General features: G+C 37.6%; 1 protein-coding gene across 6 annotated transcripts in view; it reads left to right on the top strand.

Annotated features, from left to right (window-relative positions):
* Positions 1-7,790: 7,790 nt before the first annotated feature.
* LOC129767339 (probable chitinase 10) overlaps positions 7,791-25,667 on the top strand; it is a 148,236-nt gene continuing 130,359 nt past the window's right edge. Inside the window, exons 1-2 of one of the 6 annotated variants that reach the window (XM_055768087.1) lie at positions 7,791-7,920; positions 9,490-9,741. In XM_055768087.1, coding sequence (XP_055624062.1) covers positions 9,739-9,741 — 3 coding nt within the window. In that variant the 5' untranslated portion in view covers positions 7,791-7,920; positions 9,490-9,738. The other 5 variants (XM_055768086.1, XM_055768082.1, XM_055768083.1 and 2 more) reach the window with 5 other exon arrangements.

The following is a 25,667-nucleotide window of genomic DNA, read 5'->3' as shown; positions in this document are numbered from 1 at the left end:
GGGAGCACATATCCTTCAATGCAATTTTGAATAACTGAGCCAAAGCGTTATGTTCGCACGCGTTCTTGTAATCCGTGTTAGGAAAACACTTTTCGGAGTGCAAAAAACATGCGGGTTCAGAAGTACCTCCGGCTTGCATGAATCAACAACTTCAACTTCTACTTTTTATACTATAGAGGATTTAAACCTGGAAGTTCATTCGCCTCTAGTGTCTGCACGATTTTCCCAGGTTCCTAAGTTTTGAAGACGGTGTTAAGGAAACATATTCTAGTTTGCACATAGGCAAGCGAGTACAAAAGTACTCGCAGTTTGCTTTTATTTGCAAAGCCGATTTCCCCAGACATTTTGAAGCTTGTGTTAGGCAAACAAATTTCAGTCGGAACAAAAATACCCCTGACTTGTATGAATTTGCAATGCCAATTTCCTCAGACACCTTGGTTCTGAAGTCTATGTTGGGGTAACACATTTCAGTCGAAACAAAAACACCCCCGATCTGTTTGTATTTGTAATGTCAAATTCCTTACGCTCCATGGATTTGAAGTCTGTGTTAGGGAAACACATTTCAGTCGGAACAAAAATACTCCCGACTTTCATGTATTTGCAATGCCTATTTCTGCTTGGCTGCTTGGTTTTGATTGCTGTGTTAGGGAAACCGAAAATCGGGCCAATCAAAACCAGGTAGTTAGGGCGTTTAGATAACGCTTAACATTTTACAGTTTTTTAATTGTTTATCTAATGAGAAATTACATTTTATTAATTGCGATAGAAGCGTAGAAATATTTCCTATCAATTGATGCAAAAATCTTTCCGATCCAGGAAGAAATGTTCGAGTTATAAGCATTCGGAATCTTTCATTTTTCCCAGCATGTTCTGTGTTTAGGTTTTCATTTTACCCCCTATATACTCCGGTTAGACGTAGTCCCACGGCACTCAGTTTCAAAAAAGTACCCCAGCTTGCATGAATCAACAACTTCAGCTTTTTTTTATACTATAGAGGACTTAAACTTGAAAGTTCATTCGCCTCTAATGTCTGTACGATTTTCCCAGGATCCTAAGTTTAGGAGACCGTGTTAAGGAAACATTTTCTAGTTTGCACAAAGGCAAGCGAGTACAAAAGTACTCGCAATTTGCATTTGTTTGTAAAGCCAATTTCCCCAGACATCTTGGTTCTGAAGTCTGTGTTGAGGGAACATATTTCAGTCGGAACAAAATTACCTCCGACCTGCATGTATTTGCAATGCCAATTTCCCTACGCTCCATGCATTTGAAGTCTGTGTTAGGGAAACACACTCAGTCGGAACAAAAAAAAACCCAACTTTTATGTGTTTGCAATGCCGATATCTCCAAGCCTGCTTGGTTTTGATGGCTGTGTTAGGGAAACCGTAAATCGGGCCAATCAAAACGAGGCAGTTAGAGCGTTTAGATAACGCTTAACATTTTACAGTTATTCAATTGTTTATCTAATGAGAAATAACATTTTATTAATTGCGATAGAAGCGTAGAAATATTCGCTATCAATTGATGCAAACATCTTTCCGATCCAGTGAGAAATGTTCGAGTTATAAGCATTCGGAATCTTTCATTTTTTCCTGCACGTTCTGTGTTTAGATTTTCATTTTACGCCCCATATACTGCGGTTAGACGTAGTCCCACGTCAATATTTCTTCCTTCCGGCAGTTGGCCGGATTTTCGCCATTTCTGTCGAAAACATACTTGTTGGCATGTTTTCCAGTTCTTTCTTAGCTTTATTAATTGGTTCCGATTTTTTCTCGGGCCGTGTAGGGTTCTCTACCATAACAAAATGTACCTCATATATTAAACCCTTGGCTTTTGAAATGATTACACCTAATTACTCAAAGAACCTTGATTTAAGAGAAAGGGAGATGAAAGCTGTTGGGTTAGGTAGAGAAGGGTATGCATTCAAAAAGGACCAGACATACGGATTCGAGGAGCAGACGAGCAGAATCCAGGGTGAACGGACGAATATTGAAACCAATGAGCTAGGTATTTACAGACGAAGGCCAGGTCTGGCCAAAACACCACATTCTCATCCGGATAATATTTTTGGATTAAGAAGACCACTTCCGGCGGGGAATTTGTGCAGTAAACCCCCCCGTTCACGACATATCTCGACCAGAAGAAGAGCGATTTTTACGACCCCTTTTCGCTGATGGTTAGCCACAAAAGCACATTTTTTGGGAACTTGGTGTGGAAGATGTAGGGCCTGATCACGAACGTCACTTCACGGTGAAAACGCAGTGAATTGTATACAACGTTATTACGGCTGCCACCGTGTGTGCAGAATCCGGAAGAATTCATCCGTCGTGACAACTTTGATGAACTCGGTGCAATTACGAATATTATGATACTGTCACGTCACGGGGAAAGAGAAGTATATTTGTCACTTGTGTTTTAGATGGTGAAAGCTAGTTACGCGGAATGGAGTAAGTTTAATTTCGGATTTATTTAGCTTTTTCGGTAACATTTTGAATCTTGTCTTGCTTTTTAAAAAAGAAAAGATAAACAAATAGCAATTTACCCGCTTGATGGTATTTTTAGAACGAAATCCTGACGTATCCAGAGGACGTAAATTTGCTTATTTGGATTCGATAAATGCGCTATGGGATGTAATTGAGGACTAAAAATGTAGCTCCCGTAGACCGATTGAAACATGGCGAAAGGTCTAATTTCGATTGTTCTAAATGAATAGAATTTTTTTGTTTTTATTTTAAGGATAAGACAGAGGATTGCAACCCCATAAAATGGCAATGGAGGCCACTGGCCCAAAACAATCATTATGATTGATTATGTATAATATTGTTTCGTTGATATTTTGAATATAAAATAATAAATGTAATGTTTTTTCCAACATTTCAGAGCTGGTTTTTGTAATTCAAACATTCGCAATTGGTGGACAAGACCCGAATTAGGACGATAGTTACATCGAATAAGGCCATTGATCTTTTGTTTTTTACGTAATAGATATTTTCAACGATATTGTTCTGAAGACATACTTTGAATGAAAGAATATTTAAGTTTAAAATAAGGAAAAAACGAATTCATCATTGTAAAGCTTTTAAATTAACAATTTTTAGATTATTCTCTAGTTCTTTTTCCATAATTTTGATATCCGTCTAAAGAAAATCTGAATCATTTTCTGCTTTTGGCAAATTCATTGAAACTCATCTGATGTTTCATATAAAAATTATGCTTCTGACCGACGCTACTCACCAGTTTCTGTTTGAATAATTATATCAAACCTCTTGTCCCGTATATAAAATTACACGAGAATGGGAAGGATAAGAGGATTAAACTTCAGAATCCCATATGGGAGTATCTCAGATTATATTGAACATGAGATGGATAAATTCGGGTTTATTCTGATATATATAAGATATTATTATTCATCAAAATTGTAGAAACGGTTCTTAAAAAATGATTCTAGCTTTGACCTATACTAAATACTTCTCACTATTCAAACGAGTAAGACAGAGTTGAGTACAAGAGTATGTGAGATATCGATTCTTAAACTCATGATAGTCATGCTTTATCTCTAGAGTTATTTATAGAAAGAGGAAATAAAATTACATTCGCATATGTTCAACAACTACATTATTCAAGAGCAACCAAGTATTTTTCCTCATCTTTGAACCAGCGTTTGATTCAGAAAACTAACACACCAAGCAAATGATTCATGGAATGAGTTTGAATAGTTGCCATTGAAATACCTAATCATCGAGGTATAATCGCAACTTGTCATTCTAAAACATACGTTCAATCAAATGGAATATTATCTCATACACTTATTAGATTTACCTACATAACGTTCAAACGTTCGAAATTATGCAACTGACATGTCTCTTATAAACGGGGATGAACTCTTTCTCTTTACGGAGTTCATTTTTACACGCAACTGTCCGTGACAATGATGATAGACACAAAAAGATTAGGTGAAGTGTAAGTGACGTGAAAGCGTTTGTGACAGTGATGTTCGTGATCAGGCCCGTACTTTACGTCGGAACTCACCTTCTCGGTGAAAGACGTGAGGTAGTTGGTTCCCTGCCAATCGTTGCCATCCAGCGTTTAATGCATCTCGTCTTCCCTAACGACCGCGACGTTCCGCTTCGCCGGAAAACTGTCATTCTCCATGTGATGTTTTTGCCTTTGTTTCCGGGTCACAGCTTGTTGTTCCGGCACGACCAGTCTTGACTTACGTTTCCGAATGATGATGACGATCGCGTAGCACCGTCGGACAACTGGAACCAGGCTTCCGTTCAATGCTCTCATTCTTGTTCAGAAACTTAAAGATATTATAGATACCGGAAACGGCTTATCCGGCGAACTCAAAGTATTCGACGATGTCCACTTTCTTCCCAACGGGATGGAGCTCTCAGTACACATAAACCATGAAGCGTAGTAGCTTCACTATCCATTTGTAAGGTCGTGTATACAAGAGGACGTGACAACGTGAAAGCCATGACCAAAAAAAAAGGTTGGTTGTTCAATATATGAGAATGTAATATTTTTTTTCTCTTTCTATAGATTACTCTAGCGCTCAACATCTGGCGTACTCTTGTTCTTAGCTCTGTCTTACTCGTTTGAATAGTGAAAACCATTTAATAAGAACCATTTCTACGATATTGTCGAATAATAATACCTTTTATAATTCATAACAAACCCGAATTTATCCACCTCAAGATCTGTATAATCTGAGCTACTCTCATATGGAATTCTGAATTTTAATCCTTTTATCCTTTCCATTTACGTGTAATTTGTTATACAGGACATGAGGTTTGATTTAATTATTTAAACAGAAACTATTTATCGGTGTCGATCAGAAACACCATCTTCATATAAAACGTCTGATAGATTTCAAAAAATTTGCTAGCAGAGAGTGATGCAAATTTTGTTTAGACGGATCAAAATCAAAATTATGAAAATAGAACTAGAGAATAATTTTAATACAGTATCTTGTGAATGCTTTGCAATGAAAAACTCATTCTTTTTTGTTTGGAACCTATCATCACTTTTTTAATATTTTTTCATTCAAAGCATGTCTTCAAAACAATATCGTTGAAAATATGGATTACGTAAAAAGAAAAAAAATTGCCTTATTCGTTATAACGTTATGTTCAACTCGTCATGTATATACTCGTCATTCCTTGTGTTATGTTTAACTGTGGCAACATCAACATCAGACGTTGTTACTATTTTTTGAACGTCCCAGTTTTTCGTACAAACTAAAAAAAATGAGGCGATAAACGGCAATTATAGTCTTGCTGATAAGACGTTGCATTCCATAAGACATTCGCTGTTTTCTATGGAAAATAAACAGTCATCAGGTTTCAGACCACAATAGGATCTTGTAGTTCCGCGTAATCTATATGTATCAACCACTGACAACACATGATAAAGTCAGTATATTTCAAAGATCAATTTTTGAAATGCACATTTTAGTATCATTCGATAGCAATAGGAGGTAAACGTGCGAGAATACATAAGCTGTAAGCTGTAAGCTAGCTATTTTTCCTTGTAAAGTTGAGACCCAATCGTCAAAATAGATAAACGCGTATTCACAGCAGTCTGACAATCCCTTCCAGATGAAACAACGAACTTTTCAGGTTTTCCAATACACTGTATGCCTCGGCTATATTCCACGGCTGGTTCGTTTCGCAAGGAAAATCGAATAGGTCTACGTGTACGAGTAAATGGCGAAAAAAATGTGTACTGGAGTAGTTAGATCGTAGCGCAACCAGTACATTTCAATTTCTGTGAAAAAAAAGCAACTATACACTGTGTTTCACAACTATAGAACCACTTATTTTTTCTGAGTTTCCAGAGATATGTAAGAAATCGGTTGAATCGAAGTATATAGTGTAGGATATAATAACTGTCTTCATTTGGAAGACTGGCCATTTGAACTTGATTGTTGTGTTCAGGCGCGAAACAATCAAAAAACTAAAATTCCAGTGTTTCATAACTATAGAACCAGATGGAAAAAATCTCACCCCTTTACAAATTTAACGTCAATTTCACATGAATTACAATAAGTTTCTAATTCTTAGACCATCTTTAGTTCTCAATCAGTTCAAATAACCCATTCGGTGTGGTTTCGACCAAGCTGCGCCATGTTGTAGTGTGTATCACGTTCTACGCAGAGGATACTGACCGTTCAAGCTCTTCAAACCACTCATACTGCTTGTAAGCTGCTCCTACTATTCGTACGATCACTCCTCATAAGTTGTCGATAGGATTTTGATCTGGTAAACAAGCTGACTAGTCCAGAATCTGAAGCCCCTATTCAATGAACCATGCTTTGACTATCCGGATGTTATGAATTGGTACCAAATTACCCAATTATCAAGGTGTTTTTGATGCAAAAATAGAAGTAACAGGTTCTGAAGTACTTCATTGCACCTTTGACTGTACATTTTTTTTAACCCATTTATTTATTTAAGGCTCATTAGCATTTTAGCTGTAACAGAGCCGAATTTTAATCGTGTACATGTCACATGGTTATCATATGTATAATTAGCACATTACACAGTTGCCATTCGCCAGTATTCCTTCTATACCATTACATATGGTACACATTTACACAGTAGCCATTGAGGCGTAAGAGTATTCATTCTGTTCTTCCATTAAATATACAGTTAGACCACCGGACAGCAAAGACAGTTGATTGATCATTGTTGAGTTATTTATAGAACAGCAGCCCGATGTTTCTTGCAGAGCAGAGCAGTTGTATGGATGAATCGATCTTATTTCGACCGTGGATCGGATCTCCATCGCTGATGATTGTTGCGTGGACGTAGCTATTCTGTAACAACACAAAGATGGTCAATGAGGGCCCTGAGTTTTGAACTCACGTCTGACTCTACATTGGTGTTGATGAAAAGCTATCTGTGCCAGGCCGTTTTGAAAATATTTTCCTTAAACCATCAAACTGCCGCTTGCAAAATTACGTGTTGAAAAATTACGTGACACGTTCCGTAAGTCCTTCCAGTATGAAGAAATTCTATTCAAGTTGGATGTCTTTGTCATCACAGAAGGTCTCCTGAAATAGGAAAACCCATGGGATTAGCTCCCACATTAGATTTTGGACCCAGATGGCATTTTTATGGTTTGGGGAGAATATCCCCAAAAAGGCCTGATTTAGGTAGCTTACCATCAACACAAATGAACAGTCAGAAGTGCAACGAAGTACTTCAGAATATTTACATTTACTGAAGTTTTTACATCAAAAACAATGTGGTAATTGGGTAATTTGATATCAATTCATAGAATCCGGAAAGTTATAGCATGATTTGATGAATAAGGGCTTCAGATTCTGGACTGGTCAGCTTGTTTACCAGATCAAAATACTATCAATAACTTATGATGAGTGATCGTACGAATAGTAGGAGTAGCTTACAAGCAGTATGAGTGGTTTGAAGAGCTTGAACGGTCAGTATCCTCTGCGTAAAATTGGAATTTTAGTTTTTTGATTGTTTCGCGCCTGAACACAACAATAAAGTTCAAATGGCCAGTCTTTTAAATGAAGATTATTATATCCTACACTATATACTTCGATTCAACCGACTTCTTACATATCTCTGGAAACTCTGAGAAAATAAGTGGTTCTATAGTTGTGAAACGCAGTGTAGAAGCAAGGGATTGCGTCGCATAGGTACTACGGTTGTGGTTGTTGTTACTCTGTGTAACTACTATGAACGATCACCATGATTAGTCGTGGCAAGGAAGAGAGGGAGGTGATCATTAGTCGAGAGGTTTCGGAGAAAAAAACCAGAGTTGGCGACAAGAAAGTAGTGGATAGTGGGACAAGATCTTTACTGCGTGATTGCAAATTTAGAATATTGTATTATGAAGAACAAACATTTATCAGAATTGAGTTCATACTAGAATCAATATTTCACGATGGTAGCATATCGATTCCGAAATATTTTTCGAATCAATTAATGGCATGTTAAATGCCAGCTTGTTTTGTGAAACCGTTAGCACCAGATTGACTGGTTTTGCACGATGACAAATGTCCGTCGTAAATTTAACCCAAATACAATGTTGATAAGAAGTGTTAAATTAATATGATAAACATATTTCAAGGTCCTTCCAAATTTCCGAAACATATTTTCATAGTTTTTCTTTTTATTTGCCGAAAGTATATGTTGTAGAATATGCTACTAGCAGCAGCCGAGTGGATACCATGTCACGCAATCGCACCATCAAGAGAAGGGGACCCGAAGCCACGAACCGATCGACACAGCGCTGCAAGATCGGCTCACTTTGTGCCCAAGCCGAACAGCCGCCATTCACTTACGCTCAACTAACTCCAGCGCATACAAATTTCAGATACTTCAAACAAAACTCTCCCACCCACTCCCAATAGGGGGCCGAAGCGTGGATCGGCCGCTCCGTTCATCAACACATGCACACACACAGAGCCCCGGGAGCCGATGTTGGCCGTGCTGTTGGTGCCTATCTGATGGGTATCGATGTTTATGAAACTCAAATTTCGATTTAGTCCCTAGTTCGCATAGTTTGTGTCAATATCGCTTTTTTCTCTCTCCGTCCGATCCGAGTTTAAGCCGTGAAGACAGTGTTGTGTGGTTTGCCACCAGAAGAACAGATCAGCAGTGCGACGTTGTCGAATGTTGGTGAAGTGTACCCTTTATCTTTGGAGATTCGATTTTTCAAGGATTGTTCGCCAAATGTTTTGAAGCATTCGACTTTGAGTGATTGAGCTCATATTTTGGAGCCATTTTTCAGTGCAGATAATTTCGGTGTGCTTCGAGGAACGAGATTTCTTCAAGTGATTCAAACGTTTCCCGGGAGTGACTGTTACGACACTCGGGAAGCATGAAATGAGCCGAAGAAACTGTGGTGACAGCCAAGCAGACAACGGATTTCAGTGAATGTGAATTAGACAGGTGTGCTCAAGAGACTGCAGTGGGGAAATAAGCGACGAATCCGATTTCTCTTTTCTCTTCATAACTTTTCGCCACTGCGCGCGAGGCCTTTTCATATTTTTGCGCTTGTGAAACGTTTGAACCGCCCTCACTTTCGTCCAAGTCGTCTCGCGTCTTTCCCACATATCTGAGTATCTTTTCACTTTTTCCTCTGCTCTCTCGTGAATACATTTCGTATCAAACTCGCTAATGAATGGATCATATTTTAACAAATTCGCACAGTGTGCAATTTTCCCTTTTTCTCTAATCGGAACCTGTGCGAGATGCGAGCATTTCAACTAACAATTTCCCTACAAGAAACAACAATATTATGTTGCAATCCAGTGCACTTCTCTTGAGCAGCAGCATTTCTTTGACTTGAACGCACTGAGCGAAGCCGGAAGTGGTGCGTGTTTAACCCGGGAAGCTGAACGTTTAGTTTTCTTCTGCCCACATATTTTATCCAGCAGTGGTTTTTCTTTCGTTTTCATTAATTTTACTTTTTCCACCCCCTGCCGGTATCGTATCAAACCGATCCGATTAGTTAAGAAGCAGCCAGCATTTAGGAAAGAACCGTGTACCGCGTGGTCTTGCAGGGGTGAATAAGTTTCGAGCTTCGGCTGTGTGCTGCGGATAGTGTATTTCAAGGAATCGAAGGACACACCTCTCGTGTAGTGAGGAGGCCGAGCGAACGAGTTGTTGAGACAAAAAAAAAACATAATCGGAGAGTCGTGACAGGAAGGTCAGATTTTCGAGCGTGAAACCAGAACGGAAGTAGACGCGGGACTTCAAAATGGTAAGTTTCAATTATGTACAGACTTCGATAGTTTCTTTTTATTATTTTCGGTGCAGTGTGTTGTTATTCAGCCCATGCTCAACGCTTAAGGTCAGCCAGTGCCTTTCACTTTTCTTGGCAATTTAGAGCATTCAGTACTATGGGAGTTTGGACATAAATTTTTCGCAACCAAGGTGAATAGGGGAAAGGATTAAATAACTGTGGTTGAATGTTTTTTTTTTTCATTCAATTATGCTTCCAACTGTATTTTTGAGGATGTTTTGTGGCCCTCAACAGTTGCAGTTGACATTGGCGAATAAGTTAATTATACAAAAAGTCGCCTTCAGATCGAATTTGATAAAAAATAAATAGGAAAAAAAAGAAATTGAAATGTAATTGAACTAAGTTGCCCAAAGGTGAAGAGCAAAATCAATTACAAAGTTTATGAAAATTGAAAAAACATGATTTTTCATTGATAATGTATTTATATTAATATAAAAATCAACAATTAACGAATAAATGATGGCATTGTCCGGTAGAAGACAAATATCTCTACATTTTTTTATGAATGTCAGAATATCAAAATACCTCGCATCGCTTCTATTTTTTCTCCATGGAAGGGGTAAAAGTGATAAATTAATCTTTTCAAGAATCATTGCCGTGGTATGACACTTTTACTTACTAGGTTTATAAACATGAAACCGGAATTCACATATTAATAGTTATACCCTGGGTTGCCAACTAAAAGTTTCAAAAATCAGAAAAAATGAAAATAAAAATCAGGATAATTAATATTGGATTGTTCGGAATATTCGTGCTCTTTTAGGAAAATAAAAGCAACATTTTTGTTTTTAATTTCAATTTTATATGCACAGTTTTATTCCACAACCGTTCGTCATCTTTCACGAAGCATATAAATTTTATCATCTCAGAAGGAATGTTTGCTTTTTCGTCGGAACTGTTCAAGGTTTTTTGGGACTGTTCATAGAGTCGAAGTTTTTTTTCCCTTGAAATTACTTTGCAGGGACAAAGTATGACAAGCTGAAGTAAGAAGTCGCAAAAATCGCAGCAGTATCTTGAATGTTCATTTATCGAATTCGCGTTAGCAGCACTGAGCTGTCAATGTGGAGCAAAAATCATATTTGATACTCCAAGCACTTTTGAACTAAGAACTATGAATAAAATTTTACTTTCCCGCATCGAATATGTATTCTACGTGATAGAGGAGCTCGTTTTTGTTTTGAAATTGTGAAAAATATTGAACAGAAAACTGTATTTGATAATGCTTTTTTCTATTATAATGACTAGCTTTTGTGGTAATATCAAGAAATGTGTAGACAAATGGCAAAGTAAAAGTCAGGACAACATTAAAAAAAAACTAAAAAAAATTAATAATTATTTCAATTCAATATACAGCGATTTGAAACGACTTTCGGCCATTGTAATCTAATAATGTATTTCTTTCACGCCAGCTTCAAGATTTAATAAATGATGACAATGTAAGCATTATAGAAGTGCGGACCGAATAGCTTATTTCATATAAGCTGTTAGATTAATTCTCATTTCCAACATTTCCAGTGTATTCGTTACGGTTAATTCTATTTTTAATGAAGTAAAAACTACAAAAATCAGGAAAAATCAGGATCATTTCAGTAAAATCAGGGAAAATCAAGTGTTTGTCAGGATATCAGGGAGCGTGCCAAAAAGTCTGGGAAATCCTGAAAAATCAGGAAGGTTGGCATCTCTGGTTATACCTGTCAATAATAAGTTAAAGTTTTGAAGACGTACTGATCGGGTTTTTTATGTTTTTGACGTCGGTCAACAATGTTCAATACAAAATACCAGAAGTTTCATGCAGATTTGTATGTGATTCAAATGGGGACTTTTGCGGATATGATTGATTTTTCGCAAATGAATAACATTATCGAGAATAATTGATCGAATTGAACCGTGGTCTGCTCCAAAAAAGACCAGATTATGACGAAGAGATTTATCTAGATGACAATTCCCCGTCACACCGAGCAAGACCGGCAAGAGTTAAGCTAGTTCTATTTGGATCAACTACTGCATGCGGTTTATTCATCAGACTTGGCTTCTTCCGATTACCAGACTCGCAGATGTAGATTTTCTTTAAAAACATCATGCTATAAAACCTCCGGCAAATTTGTTTTTTTTTTGCGGAAAATTCGACCTTCTGAAGGCGAAAAAGCAATTGACATTTCAATTTAATGAATAATCAGATTTTGAAGCTGAGGTTAACGACTTTCAAATACATGTGGTCATAACTTCATCATAATGCAAAACGTACGACATTCACCACATATTATAAATTCCTAAAGTCACACTTGTACAACCTAATGTAATTGATCATTGGTCAATTTTTGGCATATTCATTTTGTCTACCTAAAACCAGAGCATTTCAGAAACAATCGTTGAATTTTCGGTAGTAAATAGTTGAATAGTTATTCTCTCGAATTCAAAATATTTGGTGCAAGTTCCACTTTTTACTGATTTCTGGATAGAACTCATTTATGGAACCCTTCTTGACTTTAAAGTAATGTTGTATGTTTTGCAATTAATTAAATTCATTGTTATTATTCAAGCTCGAATTGGACACATTTCATCTTATAGCAAGGTGGCAAGTTTTTATTCAGCTGTGTAAAGTGCCCTTCTTTTGCTACAACTGAAAGCCACAACTTCGGAACGAAATATACTTTTAAAAAAAGAAAAAGCCCGCATAAACTGTGAAATAATATCACCGTAATTCTAAAATTGAGTGTGGAGAAGAACGCTTAGTGTCAAAGTCCTGTAGTGGAAAAAGAAAGAAAACATTTTTAGGAGAATTTAAAATATCTCCTGGAACTAACATTAATGTTCCTGCTATCTCGATCAAAAAGTCTGTTATGTTATGTTATATCTGTTATGTCTGTGAAGTATCGGAAAAATCAGAACAGTAGCGCGCGAACATTTTGAAACTGTGATGGAACTATGTTTCCTGTCTGACAAGCCGTAATCAAATATGTAATCAAACTTGTCATAAGTTTCGTCGTCCATGATTACGCATACCGATTTTCCACACAGCAATCGTAAATGAAACCATACTTTGCATATGGAGGTTTAAGGGTACAATAATTGTTTTTACGGTGGTTAGATACTCCTCCCCCCTCTCTTGGGGGGGGGGGTCTGCCATACAAATGAAAATTTCTGCATTACACAAGAATTAATCAAGCAAATGAAACCAAATTAGGCATATTGAGGTTTAAGGGTGCAATAAATGTTTCTACGATGATTAGACTCTCCACCCCCCTCTCTAAGGGGGGGCTGCCATACAAATAAAACACAAATTTGTGCATTACTCGAGAATTAATCCAGCAAATGAAACCAAATAAGGCATATGAAGGTTTTAGGGTGCAATAAATGTTTTTATGGTGGTTAGATACTCCTCCCCCTCTCTAAGGGGGAGCTGCCATATAAATGAAACACAAATTACAGGGGGCACACAAACACAAACTTCTACATAACTCGATAACAAATCAAGCGAATGGAGTCAAATTTGGAATATTTTATGGGACCCCTCCCTCCTTTGGAATGGAGAGTGGGTCCCATAAAAATATTTCAACCAAAAATATTCCAACCAAACATGACAATTGAAAATTTTCAGAAAACTTTGAAGGAAAAAGGGAAAATTCGGAAAATTAGATTCCCATATGTTCTACAATTACATAGTAGCAAGTTCTGTTAGTTCATTAGTAAGAAAACGTGAATGTTTATTGATAACAAAAAACAAATTTTAGGTGGGACGAAATTTGCCGGCTCAGCTAGTAAGTTATAAAAGGGGGGGGGGGCTAGCTAGCGCTTTACGCACTCACGCAGGGGTATATAAAAATTATACCCATACTGAGGGATGTAATCTTGACGTTGATTTAGATGGAATACTAGAGGCTAAATTTCTTAAAACTGCAATTTTCCTATGATACTGCGTTGGATTACATTGAAAAATCAAAGGCTAGTAGAAACATAATAGTTTTATATTGAAGTCCATTCCGGAAATTTTAAGTGGCATTAGTAAAAAAAAATATCATTCTGGAAACTATTTTCAGAAAAGGAGAACAAATTTCTAGACTCTAAGAAATTCGTAATGCTTATTGATTATATTTAGTGATTGCCTGGTAGCATCGACATCAGCCGAAAGGACATTTCTACGATGATCGATATTTGGACAACGTAAAAGATAGGGTATAATTGCTATGATAATTGTCAAACATAAATTTGATCTGAAATTTGACAAATTTTATGATAAAACTTGCAAAAATCATAATCTTCTTCGAATAGTCTCTTTGGCATCCAAATATTACTTCGTTACATGGGACTGAGTGAGTACATCTAAATATATTTGATTGATTTATCCTCGATTTAATTCACTCATTAAAATTATTTAAAAAATAATAAATAATAAATATATATTTTTTTGTTTACGTGTCCCGTTTTTATTCCTGAACTATTCGGTCAGCCTACACTCTGTCCAACTTTTGACCAGGGTATGATCTTGCTGCTTTGTATCATTGTAAACAAACAATGCTTCAGTTTATATTCTAGTATGTAGGTATTGGTGACTACCATATATTACATAATTTTCATATGTGTGTGTGCAAGCGCTGAGCATAAACGAATGTTTTTGTATTTTTCAAGTGTCAAGTTTCTAAAAGACCAGTTAGATCTTCTGTTGTTTTAGTTGTTAAGATCAATTAATCTGGAAAATACCGAAGGTAAAAGTGCTCACAGAGAGATAAGAAAGACAAATCTATGCATTTCACCACGAAAATGTTGATATCAGAGAAATTGCTTGTCGGATTGAACGAACCCATCAAGTAGTGCTCAATTATTTGGCGAATTTTCAAGGATACGGTAAGAAGAAGAGAGCTTCACATAAATCAGAGCTTTCTGACCGGGATGAGCGGGAAATAGCTAGAACCTCTAAATCACTTATGCAAAAAAAACAATATTTCAATTTAAATGTTACTCGGCTGACAATTCGTCAAGTATTGTTAAAAAATACTCACATGAAGAGAGCCTAAAAGGTTAAAGCCCCTCATCTTACACCATCTTACGTCGGAAGACGTCTGAGTTTTGCCAAAGTTCACATGAACCGGCATGGTATGTTGTGACGAAGAATGTTTCCAAAAGAATACATTTTTCGATATACCATAACGAATAGTTCTTCAATGTATTGGTTTTTTTCACTGAAGAAAAAAGGTTCAATTTGGATGGTTTCAACGGATACCGACGTGATTTACGGAAGAAGGAACAGTATTTTTCAACCAGGAATTCGGTGGAGGATCGTGCATGGTTTGGGCGGGATTCTGTGCAACCGGAAAGCTCAAGATAGCTTTCACATCTTTCAAGGATTACATACATGTTCTGGAATTCTCTGTCCTACCGTTTTTGCGTGGATACCGTCAGGAAAAACTCACATTTCAACAAAACAATGCTACTATTCATACCAGCAAGGAAACTAAGCAGTAGATTAAGGACCAAAAACTTTATTTTTTTAACTGGCCGGCTCGCTTTCCAGAGCCGTTGATAAGATGTTGATAAGACCGCTCGGAAAAGGGGCCAGTGTTTGTGATTACATATGTGGGTGGGCACAATTTTGGCTGCTCAGAGATCGAATCTTCTAGTTCTAGTTCTTCACAAGTTCTATCTTACTACCAACATAACAAAGAATTGTCAGTTGAAAGGAAACAAGTTATTATGCATATAGTTCAACGAGGAATGTGTTTGAACTTTGTACTATACTGAGGGGTTCAGAAAAAGTCTGCGCAAATATTGATCGTAGGAGAAGTTTGAATACGTTTGAAGAGACGCATTTTCTGGAACAAATGGTTGATATTATTGATTGTGTCGCATTTCCCCGGAACCCACTCACCCGAAAGACAGTTACTCGAAAGACATTTACCCGAATTCCACTCACCTGAATGTAACAAATACCCGAATGCGACAGCTACCCGAATATAACATCTAACCGAACTGACACTTACCCGAATGCTACATCTACCCGAAAGAATTGGGAATAATTCGTACATTTATTTCTGATCAGTGTTAGATGAAGATCATGTTTATCTCGTACGTTCATGCTCATTCAAAAAGAATTCTTCGTGGGTAGTGCAATTTGAGAAATAGTGTTGAATAAAATTTTCATCATAGTTTATACTGTCAGTCACCGATGATTGACGTGGCAGTGAACGTGTTATAAGAAAGCTGACAATTTTGGATACGTATGTGCGTATGGCACTGAAGTGCAATTTTGATTATAAACTTATTTTTGACATAGAACTATGTCTTTGATTTCTATATAGGGGGGTAACTCTACAAAAAATATAACGATTTATTAAGAGCTTCCAAACGCATATTACTCAAAATCGTTATTACGACATATGTTGTGTTATTTACCATTAGACAGGAAATTTATCCAGCATTTTTTTTACTTAAGACATGGACAGTGTATATTAGGGTGCCAATGAAAATGGTTATCTTCTTCTTCTTGAATGGCATTAACGTTCCCTGTGAAACTTTTGCCGTCTCAACGTATGCATTAACTAGCGTCATTTATTAATACTTAGTTGAGATTTCTTAAGCCAAATAACACGCCTTCAATGCATTCCGAGGGGCCAGCTCTAGAATACGCGTGACCTCAGTGCAAAGTGCAAGTCGAAGGAAATTTCTCTGAAGAAAAATCCCCCGGCCAGAACGGGAATCGAACCCGAACACCCGGCATGATAATGTGAGACGCTAACCACTCGGCCACGGGTGCACGGGTGCATCTCTAATTTAAAAAAGTTACCTCATAAAAAATGTTCACCACGTCGAAAAAACAACCTATGCCGAATTTCAGCTCAATCGGACTTAAGGGAGAGTGGCGCAAAGCGGTCAAAGTTGAAGTTTATTGAAAATCGGGGTTTCGAAACTCGGGGTTTTCGAAAAAAAAATTTGATGCCAATAGTCTTAAAATTGCATGAAACGTCGAGATCTAGTGTCATCTCGAAAATTATTTTTTTGTCAAAAATCGGCATTCTGGGCCTTAGTTATTTTTCGGAGTACGAAACGGAAAGTATGGTTTTAAATAGTTATCTCGATTAATTAAAAATAGTTATCTCGATTTTTCATTCGGAACTTGCTACGAAATGCTACGTTTCAAACGAACCGGGCAATCGATGGAACACAGGTATGCTTGCGAGAGGCCGCCGCTTCCGACAGCGGGTCGGCGACCGACTCGAATTGCGTCACCTCGGCGGCCCCCATTACATTGATCTCAGAATAAATTTCATCGCGAAATAATAAATTCATGATAAAAACTGCGCTACGGTGTTAAATTCGTAAGTACCATTTTTTATTTTATCTGTTTCTTTTCACATTTTCATTTAAATTGTTTATGGTGAAGTTATCTGCTTAGTTTTCGGAATATTCTATTACCCATGCTCATTTCTAAATGATCTCTTGGCCTTAAATCGTTAAGCCCCGCGTCGGCCCCTGGGGACTGACACTGAATTTTACGTCTTTGTTGTGTCAATCTCACCGGACCGACAGTAGAATTTTCGTTCGAAGAGTGTCGGCATTGGAAACGACAAGAACCAAGCTACAAATAGATATTTTGAAAAGTTCGTTGGGACCGACGTGGGTCAGACGAAAAGTTCACTGTCGGTCCCCTATTTTGGCCGGGGCTCAACGTGTTAAAGAGCAATAAGGAAATTAAAGAAGACGGCATGTGAATTGTGCCTGCACTAATTTCTAAAAATGGCACAGCGAAGTCTTCAACATTTTTTTCGAATTTCCTCATTACAATTTATCATTTTACTTCGTAACAGGAGATTTGACAAAACTCATAATCTGATTTGTCGGAATTTTTCCTTCTTCATTCGGGTATTTCTTACATTGGGGTAGATGTCCTTCCGGATATTTGTCGCATTCGGGTAAATGTCCATTCGGGTATTTGTTACATTCGGGTGAATGTCATTCGGGTATGCGTTACATTCGGGTAAATGTGCTTCGGGTAAATGCGTTTCGGATGAATGGGACACAACCGATATTATCGTCACAAAGCTCATTTGATTCATTTTTGCAAGCATGATCAAATTAATAAAAAAGTAATACTTATACTTATCGGACTTTGGAAGTTGATCTTAGAAATGCTTGATTCTTCGGAACATGGGATAGTCAGCTAACAACCAGTTGCTATGTCACGAGCGTCTTTTTGTTGGAGTTCAGAAAGCCGGGTGGGCATGGGTTTCGATGATTGCTTTTAGTTGGATTCCATTACCAACATTTGTACTCACTGTTAGGACGCAAACCTGTCGATGGACGATCGCGATCGTCTGTTAATGGACCATCAGGATACCCCTGTTATACAACGAGTATAACTGGGGCATCCACTGTCTTGACAAGTACCCCCTAGTCGAAGCTTCGATCCAACAAATTTCGAGTGACATAATTCTGCCAAAAATCAAACGCCTAGAATATAAATTTTAGTGAGTACCTGAACGCCACTCAGGGGAACCTGTTCTGCATGAGAAATGCAAATTTGCATGCGATCGCCATAAGCCCAATCGAACTGCTCATCGTGGCAGAGGGAAAAATAAAATTTGTGCGGCTCGAATTCGGAATTTTGGACGGGAACGGATAAGATCGAACAATAAATTCAGAACGCCCTAGAACGGTACCTCAAGGTGACTATCGAATGGGAATTGAATTATGTAAATGGGCACATAAGAAGGAGTAGACCGGCTGTGTCCCACATTATAATAACCATTCTTCAGCATAGCGTGAAGGACACAGGAAAGGCGAAGGAACCTAAATACCAGAATAAAGCGTACAGCTGTTCATGACCAATGATTGGCTCCAGTTTGCGCACTCTGATTGGGGCGCGTTGCGTGGTCTAATTGATGATTATGGCGAATCAGACGGCGGTCGAACGGTTCCTTCTGTTTATCCGAATACATAACTGAACGTGTGTCGTTAATCGTGAATTCTGTTACGCGTTGCGCGTCCGTAATGACGATCGAACGGTTTTTGGATGGACACGATTGGTTTTTTTTTGGCATGAACCAATTGGGGGGCTCCTCGCAGAGCTTTATGGTTATGATTCTTGAGAACATGTATCCGGTATATGTTTTTGATTGGCGGCACACGATCTTGAATTGGCTTTAAACCACATTCTACATTCTCTCAACAATCGTATCGTACAAGAAAAACGCTTCGAATTATGTTCGACTTTTGCCCATGATTTGAAAGCTTTGCCACAGTCGTTATTTAGTGTTTGCAATAATGCAAAATCAATCTTAGCTCTATATTTCCCGCACAGCCGTCCGTTCATCTGAACTCGTTCCACTATTCACTTTCAAATTTCAGCTCTTGCTTTTGTCGCATTCCCTCCTGCATTCACCAGCCTCCGCAAAAATCATTTGCTCACCTCATGGTGTATAAATCGGACTCTCCATTGAACGGTCAGACCCGTGTCTTATGCAGCAGTAACGGCGGCAACAGCAGTGGCTATCAAATATACATATTTCCATCGAGTTAAATAGCCAAGCCGAAGCCGTGCTAATTGTAAATACATTCCTTACCCCCTTTGCTTACCAACAAACCCCAGAGCAGCAGTAGTGGCAGAACAAACCGAGACGCTTAAGATTTTCACAAGATCTGCACTAAGCTAAATATATGTATATATACAAACACCTGGATGGCATTGAAACCCACCGCGCCAGTCACCCCCCAATCGCTGCCAGATCGTACGAACATGTTTCTTTCTGGTGGTGGTCAATACGAGAATCGACTGGTCTCCGTGAGCCGTCTGCCGGAGCACTTCTGTGTTGGCTCGATCAATTGGCCCCAATGGCGTCGTAAATATTATGAATGATGATTATGAGGCTGACGGCTGTTGATCATCATGACGTCGTTGCTCGCGTCGGGTTCTAGTGACATTTCAAAACGTTTTACGTACGCGAAACTTAACTTGACGGGTAACTTGTCAAGATGGGCGTTTGTTGGTACTAGATGACTTTCGGCTTGGTTGATCACAGCTCGTATATGATTTTTCTGGACCTAAAAATTGTGTTTGTACAACGCTACAGCGCCTAATCCAGATCTAAGTTTTCAACCATTTGTAACAAAACTAATTTAATAAATAGTTTCGTTCACATGAGTTCTTTGATCGCAATTAACGTATACGAGAAAGAGCGCAGCTCGGTCCAAATTTCAAACAGATAAAAATATTTTAATATTATTATACTCAAAACAATTCACAAAACTCTCCGAATCGTGCCTTTTCCCCACAGAATACAAACCGGTTCAATACAGGGTTTGTAAGTTTGGGGAAACATGTTTATTTATTTGCTCACAACGACGTCGATTGTTCAATTTAGGTAAATCAATATCGACGAACCTGTATTGGCTTGAAATTGATTAGATGAAAATTCACTTCGAGTAGAACGGAGTCACAATTTTATTTGTTTTCTATTCATTACGAGTCTGGGGAGACATTTTTGAACAAAAGATATTGCATTTGAAAAAAAAAGGAAATGTAAACCCAAAATGCGAATATGAGTGAAGAACATACATTCATTCAATTATAATGCTGGATTCATACAGTGATTCTTTTTAGGAAAAAGTGTTTTCCAAAGTTAGTAGTAGATATTACCATGAATCAATGTTTTTTTTCTCTACTTTATTATAGAGACTTTCAGTCGTAGGCTGATTCGACTTTTTTCTCTTGTGAAGATACGAGGATAGAATATGATTGGATAGCTCGGATCGTGGTGTGTTTTCTTCTATCCTCATTCTACACTTAACCTCGATTATGTCTGGTTGTACAACGTGAAACTAACATTTAAAAACTAAACATGTACCATATTGAATGTTCAAAACTCAACCATTCCTCGCTAGATGGCAAAGATGTTGACGAATCAAATTCCTTTGAAACAATTGAATAAATGTAATTCTGAGCATTTATTGATCCAATTTGTGCTCCTTGGACTGCACCGACCAAAACGAGAAACTAAAGTAGAAGCGAAGTACAATTTGAACATTCGGGTGCAATTCCATTGAGAAAAAAAAAGATCTACCGAAAATAAAATTAGCTTTGATACTGCTCAAAACTCGTATATTTGTTCCTATTCGACAAATGTTTTTGTTCTATTTCGCCCATGGTAACTGTTAAACTTTTTTTTTCCATTTTTTCGCCTGAAAAACATATTTACTTGAATAAAAAACAGGAAGTGGGTTATATCTGTGGTATAACCGCAAGTTTGACGTAGGACCATCGTTGATTTAGTGATCATTTGTTTGAAGTTGATTCTTAATCCATTTTGAATGATTAAATAAATGAATATTTAGGGGAAAATGAGAGCGCTACGTTGAAGGCACAAGGTTCTACAGTGGTAGACATTCGTTTAGCCGCATCCTAAAATTTCAATTAAAGAAAATTTGTGCGGCAAATTTCTAGTCCAATCGGTAGCTAATATTTAGTATGTCCACCTCCATTTCGGATTACTTTTAAAACTCGATTTGGCATCGAGTCAGACAGCTTTTAAAGTGTTGCCATATTGATTATAACCCAACATTCCTGAATTACTGCCTTGAGACTGGAAATGTTGTCAAATTGTCATCCGATTGCATAGACCATCTCGGCCAAGATTCTCCATAGGTTCTCTATGGGATTGCAATCGACTGCCAGCAGGTCATTCAAGAAGCGGAATGTCCTTCTTGGCAAACCATGCCTTCGATTGCTTGGAAACGTGGATATATGCATAATCCTGCTGGAAAAACAACATCCTCGGTAGCGTTATTCTCAATATGGCCAATCAAAACGTCTTCCAGTAATTGAAGATACTTTTCGGAGTTCACTCGGGTGAAAATGAAACAAATGAGAAGCTTGCTGTGATAGGAAACGGCTCCCCACACTGTCAAACTTCCGCCCCCAAAGTTTCACTTCGATCTCACGACATGCCGTTGACTTAAATTGTACCAATAACAACCGTAACAGTCCGGACCATCCAAATTGAACTTTTTTCGCCGGAAAATACAACATTTCTCCATTCTAGTTTCCATCCCATGTATTGCCGGGCGAAAATGGGATGGTTCTGCTTATGGGTGGCGGTCAGTTTCGGCTTCCCTTGAGGTTTCTTCCACATGATGTTTGGTGACTCATTCAAGATGCGCGCAATATGCCTCTTCGTTACAGGAACAACCGATTCTGCCTTAATGTATGAGCAGGACATCGTTTCCTGGTTGCTTCGTGTCTTATTCGACCTTTAAGACGCAAAGTAACTTTAGTGTTCCCATTTGTTGATCGTTATATCCCATATTTCTGGCATTATTTAAAGAAACTCCGTACCACTTTCTCAGATCGACCAATTTTTGTTACGATCGAGCGATTAGAAAACTTTTGTTCACTGAATATCTTTATTATTTTCCGTCCCTCTTCCGTCAATAGAATACCTTTCGCCATTCCTTTAAATTCTACGTAAATCACTAATCTGACCAACTTCTTACGTTGCACATCTAATATTTATCTTGTAAACTAAACATTTCCAAGTATTTTTTCTATAAACACAGATAAGGGCTTGGTGATTATGCGAAAACTCGATTTTTATGCCCTGCGGCTCAACGTATGTCTCGGGAAAAAACGACGTTTTAATGTTAATATCCACCGATGCCGCCTTGTGTGTGTGATTGTGACGCACATGCTTTCAATAAAAGTGACTTAAATATACTTACACTACAGCAAATAAGTATTCCGATAAAAAGAACATTCCTAGTTGTTTTGTAAGTGTTTCAAGTTTTTTTTTCAAGTGCGGCTAAACGAATGTCTATCACTGTATGCTTATAATATTGGATATGAAAATATTCTACTAATGGGGAAGGATAATCTTCAGAAACTTTCTTGTTAATTGCCCTAGATTGAAAAATCTCAGAACGAAATGCAATTGATCGCAGTATTATATGAATACACTACATTAAAATAAACTTTTTCGCTTGAATGTAATTTTTAATTCCAAGGGGAGCTGGCAGATTATTTTTCAGCAACGATTACTTCTTTCTGGATTCTTCTCGATAACCAGCAAACGAAAAGAATTGCGCGCGTGTATACGTGTGTGTGTGTGGAGGCTGCTCCGATGCCTCAAGCGGAACCAATTCTCGATGCTGGTACTTTCTTGGTAAAGCTCAAAATCTCGGTCTCCGGCGTAACGCTTTTGTTTAAAAACTTTGATTTTACACTCCGGTATAGAAATGAAAGACGTAATCAAAAAACATTAATGATGCAAACATTTGACATTATTCGAGGTATTAGACAACGCTATCCACTACTTTTTCCCATGCTTTTGATAATAAACGGATTCCGTCGCGCATGACGCGTTCATCTTTTGATGCTAAGAATGGATCCAGCCAAGTTTTGATACCTCATATTCTCAGTTATAAGTATATTATATTAAAGCATTTTGAATTAATCCAGAATTATGAAGCCAATAATTGCGAATTACGATGGGTTAATCATAACCATTAAAGTTTTGTGCCTCATGAAAAGGCCATTAAAAAAGCTTTATTAAAATCCAACGATTACGAATGCACTACTGAGAGGATAATTCCTCATAAGATAAACAGGTTAGGCGGAAGACCTACCGGACGCGGCCTCAAGATGGAGGATGAATTGCGGTCAAAATCGTCTAAAGAAATACCCGGCTATTTAATCAATTCAAGCACATGTTAGCATCTGACAGAGAACTGAAAACGTCGATTTGACAAACCACAAACTAAGTTTCAGGCAGCGAGCTTTTGCTAGATATAAGGTACAGTGACCGAATATCGCCCACTTTTTTTTTAGTTCAAAAATGAGGCACTTAAAATTTAGGGAAACGGGATTTAAGTAACTACAGGTATTCCTACAACTCTTTCCTATGACCCATCAGAGTTTGAGGTCGAATTACTGAATAGTTTGGCCACTGCGATTTTTTTCTAAAATAAGTCAAATTTGAATTTTTTGAAAAGTAGTGCCTAATATCGCCCACCAAATTTTTTATTAAAAAAAATGTAATATTGCAAAAAAAATGTTTATTATGATCTATAGATCAAAAACTCAATACATATCAATACATGTCGTTCAAACAAGTGGTACACGTGTAATTCTTTTTATTCGGTGTATCTTTAACGGCCGCATCAAATGCTACATGAGCCCACTGGTACATTTACAACAGGATACCCAATCTTCTCCGTTATGATCATCGGAATAAAATTTCTCATAAAATTGGCATTTAATCACATTATAAAATTTGGTGTGCGATATTGGGGCATTGGGTGGACGACATTATGCAAACATCGTGTTTTGAAAAAGTGTTGAAAAAAATTATGAAGGCTTACTTTGATTGAATCCGCTAATCGTTGATTCGAAACTTCGTTTAATACTTTCCAACTTTCATGTATCACATTTGCAAATTTATGAAAATTTCTATTTTCCACATATTTTTCCAAATCTTCAGAATGAAACGTTTTGGAAACACGCGATTTCTTCTTCTGTTCAATTTTTTTTTGCTTGATACGATACGGATCCCGACTACATCTGTATGAGTAGGTACCTACTAAAGGTAGTAGTCTGATTTTTTACCACCAGATCGCATCATAAACAGACGAGAAATCGAGGTGGGTAAACTTAGGCTACTGGGCAATATAAGCTATAAGCGGCTACTAACTGTTTGCGTTTCTGTTACATCATTGTTGAATTAATGAGTTGGACTTGTTGTCAACTGAAAGTGAATGTTCTAAATTTATTGACATTGTTTTGTAATTTCTTGTTCCTTTACTAATATTTAAATGAACACGTTTCTTGGTTCGGTAAATTTGATTTTTCTGTAGAAAACGAAAACGTAGACTTGATAACAAGATTTGATTGGAGGGGTAACACCCAAGACATCCGCCCCTGGAGTCACCCGATCACGCTACGCCACTGCCTGTTCTGAAGTAAAGTGTATTCACACAAAGTGTTTTACATCGATCGAGACAAATGTTATTCGGAAAAAACAAGATCGTGTGAAACATAATTTTCTCATTTACTATTTTCCGATTAGTTTCTAACTCAAACAGCAACACGAGGCCGAAGGTTGTCATGATGGAGCATTATCTGGGCGTTCTTCTGCAATAGTTTGATTTAAACGTATCAATGGTTGCCTGTTGCAGTCTCAACTGATTGTTTGTCCAGATTTTAGCAGCTTATAGTAAATCACAGCCCTTTGATACCACTAAGTACATTGGTATCGTGGGAATTCGGCTTCGGCGTTAATGTTCCTGGTTGGCTGAGCTTTACATACGATCTTTTGCGTTTTGGATTGTCGTAGTGAATCCATTTTCGTCCTCGGTAACGCCGTTCATGAGCTCTCGCCTCCAATCTTGATCGAGTAATGTCGCTAATTCTTCGTCTTCAAAACTTTTCTGTTAACACGGACGCTTTATGTCATCAACACTAAAATCAACACTTTTAAATCATTCAAACCATTCCCCATAAAATCTAAACGATGGTGCAGAATCACCGTAAACTTTCAAAAGCAATCGATTAGCCTTTGAAATTACCGCAAATTATGCTTTGTAAATAGGGGAGATGGGGTGAAACGGACATGTTAAGAAAAACTTCAATTAAGCCTTCACCCTTCTCTTCGTTGGCCGAGGCATGCTGATGTAATACTTTTCCGTTTACTATTTTTGAAAGCATATGCAGCCGTGGCAGTGTTCCGAGCTCTGCAATACAATTTTCTTAACCAATGTTCAAGTTGCTAATACTTACATTATAGACCCATTAAACGTAAAAATAATAATTGTATTGATATCAACTCAATTTTATTTTATTAATTTTCATGACATGAAACGCCATGACTCAGGAATAACATTTTATTAAGTGGTTTCAATGATGT

Source organism: Toxorhynchites rutilus, chromosome 2 (assembly GCF_029784135.1).
Source record: "Toxorhynchites rutilus septentrionalis strain SRP chromosome 2, ASM2978413v1, whole genome shotgun sequence".
NCBI classification, from domain to species: domain Eukaryota; kingdom Metazoa; phylum Arthropoda; class Insecta; order Diptera; family Culicidae; genus Toxorhynchites; species Toxorhynchites rutilus.
This window is presented reverse-complemented; position numbering and strand designations above follow the sequence as displayed.